The sequence below is a fragment of the Eurypyga helias genome, unplaced genomic scaffold, assembly GCF_000690775.1.
Source record: "Eurypyga helias isolate BGI_N326 unplaced genomic scaffold, ASM69077v1 scaffold37380, whole genome shotgun sequence".
NCBI classification, from domain to species: domain Eukaryota; kingdom Metazoa; phylum Chordata; class Aves; order Eurypygiformes; family Eurypygidae; genus Eurypyga; species Eurypyga helias.
In genome coordinates this window covers 17,176-32,533 of record NW_010224451.1, presented here as the reverse complement: position 1 = coordinate 32,533, position 15,358 = coordinate 17,176, and the positions used below count along the sequence as shown (strand labels likewise).

At 43.7% G+C, this 15,358-nt stretch overlaps 1 protein-coding gene across 1 annotated transcript in view; it reads left to right on the top strand.

The window, feature by feature from the left end:
• BEND4 (BEN domain containing 4) overlaps positions 1 to 15,358 on the top strand; it is a 22,817-nt gene that overhangs the window by 7,013 nt on the left and 446 nt on the right. The window contains 4 exon segments of the mRNA XM_010161542.1: positions 7,641 to 7,732; positions 11,697 to 11,937; positions 15,316 to 15,346; positions 15,348 to 15,358. The exon segment at positions 15,348 to 15,358 is cut by the window's right edge and continues 446 nt beyond it. Coding sequence (XP_010159844.1) covers positions 7,641 to 7,732; positions 11,697 to 11,937; positions 15,316 to 15,346; positions 15,348 to 15,358 — 375 coding nt within the window.

Genomic DNA, 15,358 nt, shown 5'->3' with positions numbered 1-15,358 from the left:
CCTACAAATCCTGTCTCCTTTATACTTTCAGAACATCGCATTTCCAAAGCGCCTACCGCAGCCTCGGCGTAGATAAAGCAGCCATCAAGGGTTGTGACGAACACTTTTTCATGTCCTTTTTTTCTGGTCCTTTTTCTTGATGTTCACATTTAACCACTTCTTTGCTTTCCCTTGATGTTCTGGATGTTTCGGTCTGATCTCCGGCCTCGTTCTGCTGTTCAGCTTCAAAGCCTGAAGTTACTTCGGGAGGAGCGAGCCTCGAGTGCGGTCGCCCAGTGTTTGGCACAAGAACCCCTTTGAATTTGCAGCACGGCTTTGCTGGCAGCTTAGGGCTTCTGGCTTAGTTTGCTAAACCAGCCCGGGTGCAAAAACTTACCGAAACACGCAACTGCAGCAGACCAGGGCTTTGTTCATCTGTTTTCTCCACGCGTCTAGGTAAAAACCGGTGAGGATTTGGGGGGTGGGGGCAGGTTTCTTAGCCTGCTCTGGGGAGCAAGAGCTGGTGGGAGTTTTGTGGGGAGCTGCAGTTCAGCCTGGCGAGGCTGAGCTCCCTGGTCTCAATTTCGGCGTGCATTTCGCAGGTCAGCATTTGGTATTTTAGTGACACAGATTGCTGTCACCCGGGGCTCCAGTTTCCCTCATGGGTATCAGCAGTACAAATGTGCAGAGGGGTTGACAGGGGAGACAGGGGAGGTCCCTATCCTGAAGGTTTCACAGCTGAGAGGGAGGATAAGAGGTACTTTCTCTTAAGCAGAAGGAACGTGAGGGAGCACAGCCACAAGAGCATTGCTTAAATCAGAGCGCTGCACAGCTGCCTTCTTTTATCTCTTTTCTTTCGTCTGTTGTTTAGGCAGAGGTGTACGTCCCAGGGCATATGGAAGGGCTGCATTCTTTCTTTCTGGAAGAAATATTTTTGCAAAAGTAAATTAGAAGAAATACAATGGCTTTTCAGACGCAGATTAGCAGAAGTAAAATGGTTTTCCACCCCACCTGGAAAACATAACCATGAAGGATTTTAAAAGTAATGGGATATTTGCTATCATTTTTTCTCCTTCCCTGCTATCATTAGGTGCGAGAGGTCAGTTTAGCCAATCTTTAACACCCTTCTGCGTCTAGTGTCGATTCTTCTGCTTTCTCCTGGCTGCTTTCACTAAAATTGGGTGCTGGTTTTATTTTACCACCCAGTTACAAACATCCAAATACGCAGGGTCTTGAGCACCGCTGTTCCTCTTTGCTAACCCCATCTCTCCTTGCCCCTCGCTGTTTTTCCAGCTGACTGCACCCCAACAACTTGTCTTCACGGCCCGTCCATGCAGCTTTCACTGGCGTTCAGCTGACTATTGAAATAAATGAGCGTATGAGCTAAAATGATCCAAGGCATGTTAGGCTGCACACTTGTCCAAATCTGAGGCAGAGAAGGCATCTCTGTTATTGTTAGAAGAAATTCACACTGCCATCTAGTTCGTCAGCAGGTTCCCTATCATTTGTTACATCTTTTTGACAGTCGAGCATCAATTTAGAAATGCCCTGCAATGAACTTGGAGTGGAGAATTGCTCAAGGTCAAGTAAAGGAGGATGCGTTGCAACACTGAACCAGTCTTAACTAACAGCTGCCGGTCTGAGCAGGGTGGATGTAGATGTACACCATTACCAATTCTCCTCCTCGTTGGCGAGTCAGAAGAAAATGGTCTTGAGTGCTAAGGGATTCATCTTTTGCTGTGCAAAACACCAGGAGGAATACTAGCCCATGTCAGCTACAGAGCACAAAATCTCATTAATGAGCAGAATAACCAGATTTCTTACTTGTCTGTCTAGGGGGGCTGAGGCCACTGCAGGGAAACACATGGCCGAGCCAGGGATGAGCCATCCCTTCTCACGAGGGCTGTCTGATGCTGCGGGAGAGGTTGGCGATACACCTTGTTTACACTGGAGATAAACCTCACAGCAAGCTCAAGTACCTCTTCGTAGCACTCTGCTTTGGCAGGATCAACAGCCCTGGAGTCCGTTACACTGGCAGCCAGATTTTGGGGAGCGTGAATGAGAGTTCTTATTTTGACAGATACCAATACAAGTGATTGTGGCCCAAAAACATTTATAATGAGCAAAGACCCAGCCCAAACCAATAACAGATGTTGTTGGCGCTTCATAAAAAGCTATCTAGGAAGGAAAGTTTCATGCTGGTTACAAAAACAACCAGTTTAGAGGGAAAGTGAAGCAACAGTATTTCTGCTCTGGTGTTTGTGAAGAGTAAAATGACGCTGTCACACCAATGTGATGATGATGGTAAGCAGGTAGAAGTATTTTCCGTTTCTGCCATAACTCTGAGTGTTAGGATGCATTCAGCAGTGGATTCAAGTGCAACTGCAGGCACAGCTGTACCACAACTCCCTCCCAGACAACATCGGGGGTGACCAAATAGCATGTTAGTCAGCGACAGAATTGCTGGCCTTTTCAGAAATGACAGAGAGCTGCTGATCCCAGCTCAGGTTGTAGGCCAGAGTGGTTCAAGAGCGGAGTCAGGAGTCCCTCTTCTTGAGACTGGCATCACCAGGAGAGCTGCTGGGAGCAGTAACCTCTTGGGCACACCAGCTTTTCATCCCTAAGTGCACATCAACTTACTGCCAAAAGCATTAGGCAACTGCTACCAATACGTGGTGTTTGGAGAATCAGGAGATTTGGACAACTCACTTCAGGAGCTAAAACAAAAATGGAAGAGGACAAAGAGGACTCTTGACTATGATTATGTTTTGGAATGTTTGGAATGCTCCAGAAGACTGAAAGATGCAAATACTCTATGATTTATTTTTTTTAAGGGGCACATGAGATGTTGCCGATGGTTGTAGGCTCGTTGGCCTGATACTGGGCCCAGACAAACTCATTGCACAGATGATGCTGGATTCAATTAATAGAGTACTAAAAGAGCATAATGGAATTAGTACCAGGCAACATCTTGCCAAATTATGGGTTTGATGAGATGAAAAGTTTGGTTGATGAGGATATTGCAGATATTCAGGGTGTTACATCACATCATGTTACAAAGAGTGATTTTAAAAATGCAAATATATTTGTATTCGGGAAATTGCCATGAAGCAGCTGAATTTCTGACATGAGTCTGTGCGAAACTGTTCACAGCCTATGTTTTTAATACGTTCATCGGTGAAAGAAAGCACACAGTCATTGTTCACAGCTTGCAAGCGGTACAGAGGTAGCAGTGAGTGAGGGAGAGGAGAGGAGGCAGACTCAGCCGAACGCGGTGCCGTGTTACCATGTGTTGAGGCACAGAGAACTTTGGCACTGCTTGGTTTTAGCCACCAGGAAACAGACACCAAGAGAGGCTTTTGGAGGACGCAGTGGCCTTCCGGCTGATTATTGATGCACAACGTACCCAAAAGGGCCGGTGTGTTCTTTGGATGTACAGACACATAGGTGGGTGTAGGGACTCGGCTTTTAGCAGGAGCCCAGCATCTCGGGAAGGTCGGTGTTGAGCTTAGCACCGAGAAGGTGAAGAAATTACCTCCCCACTAATTACATAACAAGTGACAAGCAGTTACCATTTCATTTCCAGAGAAGTTATAAAGCCCAATCAGAGGAAAACAAAATGCAGACTTGAAACAAGGTGTGTGTTTCTGGGAGTGAAGCAGCACATGCTGTAACAGCAAGCCAAGGGTAGAAACTGCATCGTGGGGAGATGACGAGTTGTACTGTGTGTTATCCACTGTTACCGCCTGGTGCAAAGAGGATTTAGTCTGGGAGTTGCTGCGCTGTGCAGCAGCTCAGACTGAGACATCACACCCCGGCTTTTGTCATTGCACAGTCAGCGGCCACCACATCGTCCAACTGTTTATTAGAAATTAGGATACTCCACAGAGAAAGCTGACAAGCTATGCCAAAGCAGCACTTGTTGCAGCTTACAGGTGCCTAGAATAACAATGAAGTCTTTTAACTTGGATCAATAAGCAACGAAGACCTGCCACCTCTTAACGCGTGTCCTGCTTACGTCACCGCTTAGCATCTGAGCAAGACCAGCCTTCCCCAGCGTACCAAGTCCCCTGTAGCTCCTCTTCCTCGCCCTTTTGCTCCCACAAAGCTCTTGCTCTTCTTTCTTCTCGCTGCAGACTGGGTTACTTTGCCACTTCTAGTGTCTTTTCTGAGTCACTGGCACTTTCAGAAAGTAAAGGCTGTGGAAACTTCTTCCTAATGGGCAGGAAAATTACTGCCTCCCCGCAGGCTTTCTACTAAATCATAACAAGCGAGTGTGACTTCGTCACTGGCGTCTTTCCCGTTGGTTACAGTAGGCACAGATCCCTCTTGGTGGTGTGAGTGATAGCGGATACGTGCATAAATATGCAGAGAATCAGCTCTCAGGGTTACGATCTTGTTAACTCTCTAGAGACCACATCAAAGTCCAAGAAATGCAAAATAAATAAGCTAGTAGTTTTAAATGGTTTTTTTGTAGGCGCAGTGGGGAGCTGCAGGCTCTTACAAAGTTACATTTGCTGCAGGGTTTGGAGGAAGCAGTTCCCTCTTTCCTCTTGGCAAAGAGAATATTTGCAGAGCAGTAAGAGAGGCACAGAAGCAAATCCAAAGCTTTGACCCTCAGCTTCGTGCTGCCCAATTTGTGGCTCCCCTTAGGCTTTGGTTAATATAGCATCCCAAGAAGCCTGGCTTTGCAAGTGGCATCTGGTGTTTGAAAGGCTGAGGTTACTTGGACCAACAGCAAACAGTGGGATGCAAGGTGCCTTTACAACTCAGAAGCACTCAGTGTCCTCTGCTCTCTAAAATGGTAACAAAAATCACACAATTTTGTGCTTGAAACATTACTGCTTTTATGAAGATGGAAGTATTTATAAGCTTCAGCCAGTGTTTAGTACCTTCGTATTTCTCACCAGTAACGAGAAAGCACTTTATCAGCAGAACGCAGTTAAAGCAGAGCTGCACTGCATGTGCCGGGGACACAACAGGTTAAATAGTTCCATGTTGTCTTCTCGCTTGTGCCCCATCCCTTTGGAAGAACACGGGTAAATATGTCTTTGGCTAGCCTGCAGTCAAATTACTTACTGTGGGTAAAATACCATCCCGCTGCGAGATCGGCGCCTCAAAATTAGAGGGTTTTTTTTGACACATTATATTCTGTTCCCTTTCAGGCCCCATGTCGTGTCACATAATTACAGGTAATAGTACCAAGGATGGCTGAGAGCTATCAGGTCACCAGCGGACACTTTTGCTAATAGAGATAAGCAGAAAAGCAAGTACAGACTTCGTAGACTGTTTTGAGCCCAGCTTCATGGGAACCAAAGAAGTCTGAAGCTCCCAGGTACCGCTGATGCTTCGGCCACTATGTCCTCAGGGAGCTTGCTCAGCAAAAGGTGACACATTCAGACAGGGCAGGACAGGGCTATTTCCCAAGTAGCTCTGCTTTCCCAAGTAGCTCTGGTTTTTTGAGTATCACTCAATCTCTCCTCCAAGTCCAAGCATCGGGCGTATTTCCTTTCAGGCAGTAATACAGTCCATCACCCATCATAGCCACTTCCATCCTTGCTGTCACCTCGCAAGAGATCCAGGATCTCACGGGAGAGGCTGGTTGCCTGTGGTAATTTCCACCCAAGTGGGAGTTTTTGCTGACCTTGTCACAGAGCCTTCGTGATCCTTGTGCCTCTTTCCTGGACACCTACTTAATCAGAGAGTAACTTGTGCATGGGCATTCGTAGTTTAATCTTTGTTTGGGACAAGCCTGACAGCAAACACACACACAGAGTGTAATAAAAGGATTTCAAACTACAAGCTTACCCTTCAGCCCATCCACATGGGTGGGGAGAAATCTTTTCTTGTTCCCCCCATGCTTCTCTGTATATAAGAATGGGGGGTAAAACGCCAAATCCTTCTTTGCCACACCTTCTTACGAATATCCGGTGTACTAAAACATTACCTGTGGTTATTTTTCTCCTTTCTTCCACATAAGAACTTTTATTGGATTTTCTGATGGCTGCTACATACGCAGCTCCCGTTATGGGAACGCCACAGAACACATTGGTGGGACTATTACCCTTGACTGCCCTTGCGAGTTTTCCGAATTGAACTATTTTCTAAAACCATCTGGTGACACTTAAAAGTGTTGTTTGTTTGTTTTTTCCCTACCAAAAATAAGCATTCATGCTCTCCCTCACCTACCTCTGCAGTGTCACTGTAGCAGATACAGTACCCAGAGAGTGCCCTGGTCTAGCAGTGAGCAGTGAAGTCCCTGGGGAAATTAAACGAGTACAAGACACTTGAAACCCTGAATTTTGCCTGACACATAACCTCCTGACCTCCTATGACAAAGTGTGATGTATCAAATGGAGTAAATAAAAACACACACAGCTTGTCTTTACGGAAAAGTCAGCGTGGGGTGAAACGACATAGGAATTAGGATCCACGCTAAGCACTTTGCGTGACCTCTGTGTGCCGACTACCAGGTGTAACACAGCCTAGCCCTTAGTAAAGGACCTGTTGAGCACAGAGGAAAGGGGTTTTGCACCATCTGCCTCTTAGATGGATACAGTGTGAATACGCAGGAAAGGGTGCAAAGTATCTGTAAATCCTACCTTGAGACATTCTCGGTGATTCCAGTGCTTGCTTTCAAATTGCCAGCTTAAGACAAAGCCCAAAACACCGCATTTTTCTCGGTGTAAAGGCTGAATGCCAAGAAATAATTTTAAAAAAGAAAAAAATAGAAGGACCACTGAAATATTTTTGCTGGTTTTTATAGCTGAAGGTAAGATTATCTCTGAATATTTTACAAAAACAACCCATACAAAATGTGAGTGATAAGGTACCTTAAAACCGATGCTTATTTAGTCTTGCACAAGTCAGTTGTAATGTTGGGTTAATATCTGTTTAATTCTCCTACAGTGTTTCAGGCTCAGGAGAAAAGCACTGTATCTCAAAAATACTCCAGAGTTAATCAGGGATGTGGCAGCATCTGCTTAAGAGAGACCCGTAATTGAATCATCCCTAATTAACCTATCACCTTAGCAGAAGGGAATAGGATGTTGGTACCACTACTGAAATGGATGAGAGTGATGGGAATGGGGTGGGGGGGAGGATGAGGGAAAGCGAAATAAAGCAATTTGCCTAACACCTAGTTTTATAACAAATTTGGGAGGAGGGAGGGAAAAGGAATTAAAGTATATGAATCATTAAATCTGTTCAGTATAGTTAATCAGACTGTAGTTTCAAAAACATCTGAGCATGTTTACATGTTAATCAGTGCATGATTTAGGTCCAAGAAATGTTTTCTCCTTTGTATGGTTTGGGCTGTTTACGGTATTCACAGATTTTTATTATTATTATTATCATTACTGCTGACCTAATTTGTATTTGCAATAATTATAATTTCAAACTAGAAAAAAAATCAAACCTTTGAGAACTAGTGAGCAGAAAATAAAAGCAATATCAGAGATTTCAACACAGGAAATACAACATCCGTTGTATATTTATTGAATGAGATGACTGCACAAATCATAATGAGAAATATTTCCTATTTGAAATAAATCTCGCAGACATACAAAAGAGATCCTGCAGAACGCTGCTTGATTTAATATGGTTGTTCTATTTTGTGCTAGATAGCTAATATACAGTAATTGCATATTTGTTTCATGCAGTGCCCTGCCAGACTGTTTTAGATTATTTGAAGACTGTACTTCAGCATCACAACCAGCTTATGGTACCGCAGCCAACAGACCATCCGACTGAGGTAGTATACACTGAAGATAAGCTACAGCTCTTTATGTATGACAACTCATTGAAAACATGCAGGCAAATAAAGCAGTAGGCGCTGAGAGACTATATTTAGTAGTAAAAATACGTAAAATGTGTTACTAAGCTGTCATTCTTAGGTACAGTAATCCCCCAATGGAGGAGGCTCACCACTAGTATAATGTAGGATGGCTTTACTGAGCAGCACGTAACTCCCTCCCTCGGCACCAGCTGCACTTGCGTTGCTTTGGGTAATTTTTCTCTCAGATTCCTCAGCAACGTCACTCTGGTGGGTGCACTTTAGGCTAGCCTGGTGAAAACCGGAGCTGGGTGATTGACGGGGGGCTGTACGCGGCGGCTGCCGGTGCACGGAGCTGCAGCCGGGGCTTGGGGGTACAGACATGCCGAGGGTACGGACACAGGCACACGTGTGTATACATGCTAACACGTGTTAGTATAGCTCTAATGCAGCCCTGAGAGGGTTAACGCTGAAATATACGTTCCCTTCATTTCGCAGACAGACCCAAATATAGACTTCTGCAAGTCTTTGGAGTGCTCTTGCTTTTCAGAAAGCATCCCAACCAAAATGTTGAGTGTTGACAATTTTATACTTGATACGGGGTTTGGGGATTTTTGTAATTATGTTCTGGTTAAAAGTGCTGCGGTGAAAAAGCAGGAAGTTTAAGTCCTCCCCTTCCCTAGAATGTAGATGCATAGATTTATCTGTCGGCTCTAGTGCAACTTACATTGGTTTTGCTCCAGTGTGTTTCTGTCCAGGCTTGTAAAAATGCCTCAAATGAAGTGGTTTTGCTGAGACTTCTCCAGTTTAGACTGTCTGCATTTGAGGCTCTTGCTATGCATGTTTTCATATATGTAGTGTGTAAGTGTCACTGCCCGTTATTCACGCAAACAGAATTGGAGGAGGGAAGGCTTAGGTCTAGTCTGACCTCCCTCTGCACACAAATGGTGTGTAGTGCAAGCCTCACGTAGTCCAGCTTACCACAGTTTCACCGAAGATGCTTGCAGCACTTCAGGATGTGCGTCACTGCTCTTCCATTCGGTTTTACCCCGTGCAAATTGATATATACATATATTTATTTATATTTTTATATATCATTAGCTGTTATCACTAAAACCTATTCCAAGGAACCATTTTCCTTTTTTTTTTAATGCTCTTTTGCTTAACTAAAATTTTCAACCACTGTTAAAACTGAGGCTGTTCTGCAACGTCCCACATGGAATAGGTTGTCATGATGTGACAGAATTTTTTATTCAATTAAACACATTGATGCTAATCTTTTATTCATAAGCGTAATCATGTACAAATACAAGCATGAACACATTTGTACTTTGGTTCTTCCTTCAGGGTCTGCTTAGTTCATTTCTGGAAGGTTTTCTGTTTGTTTTGGTTTAATGACTGCTGGACACACCAAACTGCATCATATATTTACCAAGAATCTTTTGCCCAGAAGTTCTTTACTGTCAGAGGAGGTAATGAAAGTGTATCTGTAGCTGGAACCCAGTAACTGTTTAACAGAGTAGCATAACACTGTCTTGTGCCTTTGGAAAAGAATGAGGAAAAATATCCTAAATTTCAGGGTGAATAAGAGAGAAATATAATAAAATTGGGCTGAGGAAATTATGCAGAATTTATTGCCTTCTCCTCAGTGTGAGCCCTCGTGAAATTTAGATGTTGGGCCTTCCTTTTTCCGTCACTGCAATACATTTAAACACAGACCTGCTACTTAGCAAAGCCACCCATGAGCCTCCATCCCTAACAGGCATGAGCACGCCTGGAGCCTTACCCCGTGCCATTCCTGGATGGCATGGCATTGCTCCTGCCTGCCAGGGCTCAACAGCAAGGCAGTGCCTGCAGAGTTAGCTGTGGCTTGTACCTTGCACCAATAAGAAAGGTCCTTGCTTCAAGGTTGGGTTTTTGTTTTTTTTTTTAAATAGGGAAAACAGTAGGTTTCAGGAATCTAAGGTAGGAAAATAATTGACTTTGTATAAAAGGGATGCTGAGCTAGCTACTGAAAAAAAAGTAGGACCAATGTGGATCAGATGGTCCTGTGTATTACCTCTGTGATGGAACAAGCCAAGGAATTACCAGTGTCAGCTCCCACTGGGATGGACGGCTCGCAGTTGCTTCAGCATAAGAGCATCATACACCCAAAGAGCTTTCCATGCTGCCTCCCTGCTCTTCCTCCTTCCCTGGCCCCTTTGCCACGTTGGCAGAGGAGGAGCTAGGCTGGATGGAGGGTGATGTTCTTGTGACAGCAACGCTCCTCAGCTGTATTATCAGCTTCCCAGGGCAAAAATTAAAGCAGCTTCTTGCATCATAAGCGGAGAGGGGGAGGAATTGACCCTGGCCCTTTTGCAGTGGTGGGAGCAGACACGTGAAGTGCAAAGGGGAAGTGTCAGATCACAGAGAGGGTTGGTCTATAGGTGAAGGGTCTTTCTTTTGGGCACTACAAGCTTGGATTTACAAGATGAAGGGTTGAGATATTTTGGGGAAAGGATAGGGGCCCATCAGACAGACACAGCCCATCTCCTCTATATTTTGGCTTCCTTCGCAGAGTTTTGGATTTGCTGGTAGCTGCTTTTGCCAGCAGTTAGCACCGAGGCAACCAATAAGCTGAGAGTCACACAGGCTCATCTCCCAGGGATGCTAACCCCCCTGGAAGGTAGTGGTACCCCAAATCGTACAAACAGACCCCTTAACGCAGTCCTCACTAAATTCAACCTTCCATGTATTTATCAAACTTGTAAGAAAATTAAAAGCAACTACCTGAAGGAAAAGCTTCAAAGATGCTCCGAAGCTGTCTCCCAGGACGCTATAATAAATATATGAAAGGAGACAAGGGAAGTCCTTAAAATAGTTTTCAGGTATCAAAGACCTGGAAGCGAGGAGGAGAACTTTGCACCAGTTGCCCATGAGTGCAGCACGCAGGTGATTGCCTCTGTTGAGCATCAGAATCTTGTTTTTCTCGTTCATTGTGAACTCCTGTCAAAGATGGGGGATACACGAAACTTTCACTAATTGAGCTCCCAGATTTATGTGTTTTAATAAAGAGGTGTAGCTGTGAAAGTGAACGAGTCTCTAGGAGGATGTGGGTTAGGGGTTGGGTTTTTGTGTACTCCGGTTATTTCAGGTATATTAACAGTACCATCTTACATTAATTGGGTAATCCTGAACTACAGCATTTTATGGGAAACAAGAATTAAATACAATTTAGGTACAGTTGACTAAATAGGGCTTATAAATGTGTGTGGATTACAGGAATCCCCATAATTAGTCCCACAGCATTCATTTAATATTGGAATATTGGAGCACACAAATTATGAAGGTTAAAAGCAAGATTTCTTTCCAGCTGACATGGTGGCATTTCTGTAAAGCTATAATTTGAGTTAATATGGCATTCATTAATAATAATGAAGCTTTTAGTTTTCATAGTTCCTTTATTTATTTTCTTTATATTTTTCACAGTAACATAACTGCTGTCAAGTTTCAGGTGTGTTCTACAGAAGTAATAAATTTATTATAAAAATAGACCAAAAGAGTCACCTCTGAAGTAAACTGTCAGTTGTGATGAAGTGATCCATTTGATCACGCTCTTCAAAGACCCTTTTGATGCATTTTAACGGGTTAAGAAGAAAGGTTATGCTTAAACAGTGTACCCAGTCACCGGTTCTTAACTCTTTTCAACCTGCTTGTTAAAGGGGAAATTATCAGTAGCCACCTCTCAAACACATATTCCTTGTACCTCACCAAATTCGAGTTCTAGAAAATGGAAATGTAATTTTAAAAGTACTCATTCTCAGTAAGAGCAATTACGTGTTCGGTTCAGGATGTGTTTCGCTGTCAGTATCGCGGCTAGTTAAAAAGCATATTTCTTATTGCATCTGACATCTTTACTTATTTGCCTTGGAAAATAAGCAACGGAAATATTTCAATTTTTCAGGGGAGCAAGCAGTTGCTGAACAACTACCCTGTCTACATCACTAGTAAACAGTGGGATGAGGCTGTAAATTCTTCCAAGAAAGATGGACGACGGCTCCTTCGCTATCTCATCAGATTTGTTTTCACAACCGATGAGCTTAAGTACTCATGCGGCCTTGGAAAAAGGAAAAGGTCAGTGCAGTCAGGAGAGACAGGTCCTGAAAGACGTCCTCTGGATCCCGTAAAAGTAACATGTCTCAGAGGTACTGCATCTTTTCGCTCAGTGTCCACCATATGTGATCTCATTTCACCACATTGGCTCTGGCTCAGTAGAAGCATTTGGCTGGCGGTTGCAGAACTAGAAGGGGTTTCAGAGGCAGGTGACCAGCAGCCAGAAACCCTCCACTTTTTTTTTTTTAATATACATACATATATGTATGTATGTATGTATTATATGTGTATATTATTTTTTTGAATGGGAAAAAAACCAGGGCTGCTTCTTTCAGAGAGGAAACACATACAAGGGCACATGACACTGACACACGTGAAAAAGCAAAGGAAAATCGCACAATCCTGATCACATTCTTCTATACTAAACCAACAGGTCATTCTTCAGCACTGCTATGCAGCAAAATTAACCAAAGCAATACTTGCCCCATCCCTGGCCACCTTCAAGGCCAGGCTGGACGAGGCTTTGAGCAACCTGGTCTAGTGGAAGGTGTCCCTGCCCATGGCAGGGGGGTTGGAACTAGATGGTCTTTAAGGTCCCTTCCAACCCAAACCATTCCGTGATTCCAGGATTCTAGGATTATAGCCTAATGTGTAGTAAGCATAAGGTGCTCAAGGCTACACTGCACCATTGGAGTTAAAAACTGACCAAGTTTCAAAGTAGGTTTGAACATTTTGTGGGACCAAGAACATCTATGGGTTAATTAGATACAGAGTGTGTACAAATGCATTGTCAAGGACTTAACTTCTTTTTTGGAGCACTGACACAACATTGACTGAAAAAAGGAATGCCTTTCCCCCTGCTCAGCCTCAAAAGGAGGAGGAGGTTTGCAAGCATTTCACCATGTGAGAGAGTGAGGGTGTTGGACAGCACAGAGGAAGGGTCTAGACTGAGAAGAATCACCTATTACAGCAGTTTGTACTCCTCAAATTGTTAGAAAGGCCTGTTACTGGGCTTTATGACAACACATACAAAATAGGACTTCTTAAAGCCCAGTTAAACACAGGTTTGCGGTGTCAGTGTCTGCATTTCATAAATGCATATGCTTATCATTTCTTTGATTAACTGCACTTACAGTGTTTTATGAGCACATGCTTAAAATACAGGTTGAACTGACTTCAAGAACTAATCAATGCAGTGTAAAAAGCTACATTTTGGTCAGTCAGCGATAAAAATACTTTTAGTAATTCAGCTGGAGTGCAAAGTGGTTATATACATCAGACAGAGCCTCTTGCCATTTAGGGTAGAAGAATTCAACTGAGCCAAGTAGTTGGGGTACATTGATGTCACCAGGTAATGAACTCAGAATTTACAGCTGAATTAGGCAAAGATGCTCTGGTTTTACTACAAAGGAACCTGTTAACCTGTTATGTGATACTCTGTCAGACCTTATACTCTATCAGAGCTTAAGGGAAGGGCAAGTCCATTGCACATGGTGTTGCACAGAGGTCTGGAGTGAGATTCAGGGTCCCTGAAGTTCTCCTGGAAACTGAAAGCTGAATCCGAGTGTATTAACTATTAACTAAATGGCTTTCAATTTCATCTAATAATTTATGCACAAGCAGAGTGCTAATACCCTTTTCTTGCCTTTTTTCCCCCTGCCTCCCGCCAAGACTAACAGTAACTCCACCTGTAGATGGACTTTTGCTTACAGCCACTCTCCTTTCTGGGGTCCTGGACATACAGAATGGGTGGAGCGCTCCTTGGGAGAAGGAGAAAGGCCAATTTCCTTAATTTCCAGAAGCTTGAACAGGAAGCCAAAACACTCAGTATACAAGGATAAGTTAAGAAAGCAGAGCGGGCAGTTCTCCCCCTGGGATTTTGTGGGTGGGTGGGAACATGACAACTTTCTCCAGTGCCAAGAGTTGCCCATTTGCAAGCCACGGTAACAAGCGTCTGACTAATTCTCAGCATGTCCAATTACACCTTCCCACCGTAGCAGGGAGTACAAACTGCTTCTCCCTCTGCACTCAGAGTAATTTCAACATCTGTAAACATTTTTTATATATTCCTACAACTGATTGATGTCTGGAACCAGCTTTAAAACAGTCTGGCATGCTTAAATTACAGCATTACTCCTGTACATGGTAACCGTTTCTCTGAGAAAAACACCAGTCTGGAGCCCCACGTGAACGTAACTAGGTAGGAATTACTGTTGCCTGCTTGGATTCCCAGGGAAATGAATTTAAAACCGAGATAGCTATCACTTTTGCAGACACACTGCTGGAGGAGCTATGCAAAAATCATGTCCTAATTGTCCAACAGATGAGATACCTTGCAGGCACGGGAACTCACGTAAAAGCACAGCATTCCCTGGTCTCGAGACATGGTGACAGTAATGAAGTTACCTTACGACACTTACTGTGCTGTTGGCTTGTCAACGGTAGAAAATAAAATTTAAAAATATCCTGGGACATGCAATACCGCATGAGGGAATAACTAATGTTACAGAATAAATGAGAAGCTCAGTTTCCATACGAGGTACAGTGTATCCAGTATATCTAATAAGGTGCCCTCACATTTAAAATCTTACTTGGACATTTCGAAGTCCAAATCCACCAATTTGAGCTATGTCTAGCAGTTACAACTCCAGAATTGTTAAGGTGCCTTCTGCAAGTTTAGCATCTTGCATGTCAAAGGATCTGAAAAAGCAGTTATAAAGTAAGGTAACCGTCGCATACAAACAGCTGTATGTGGAAGCAGCATCTACTTAAATAGCCAAACGGCATGACATACAATTCATTTTTCTCCTGCATTGAAAACCATTGCAAAGGCTCCCTGGGTTAGCCCTCTCATCTCACTTAGCTGTTTCTAAGGCCTGTTTTTCTTGGAAAAAAAGGTGTCAGATTCAGAAAGGTGGAAAGAGCAGGACTTAAAACGAAAGATACTCCCAACAGAAAGGAGCACCAAACCAAAGGAACGGTGCTGACATTTTCAAGCAGGTTGTGGGCTGTGCAGCCTGCAGATGTTGAAGCAGCCAGCAGAGGGAGATCACAAAGATCATAAAGAGTCATCGCCTTAAGGCATAAATACACAACAACAGGCTTCAAATGAAGTACATCCCGCTTCACGTTACCTTTCACAGGTGCTGCACGCGCTGAATCACAGCCGTCACTTCGAATTAGTTCTTCTTATTTCCACACGAAGGGATTTTATCTCCCGGTCCTGCACATCACATAATCAGCTCAGGTGTAACAGCTCACACTGCATGTGGAGAAACACACTCGTACAGCAATAAAATAGGTCCAAACGGCATTATCATGGCATCCCCCATAAGGCTTTACTTCTGCTTAAGTAGAGCAGTAATGCCCCCTTTCTTATTTCCCATGAGCATTTGGCGCCTGGGTGATAACAGATGCTGCAAAGACAAGTTGTGGGTTTTTTTTTTTTCTCCTTGCATGTTTTCCTGCAGAGTTCATTAGGATGCACTGTACTTCCAACCCGGTGGATGCCAT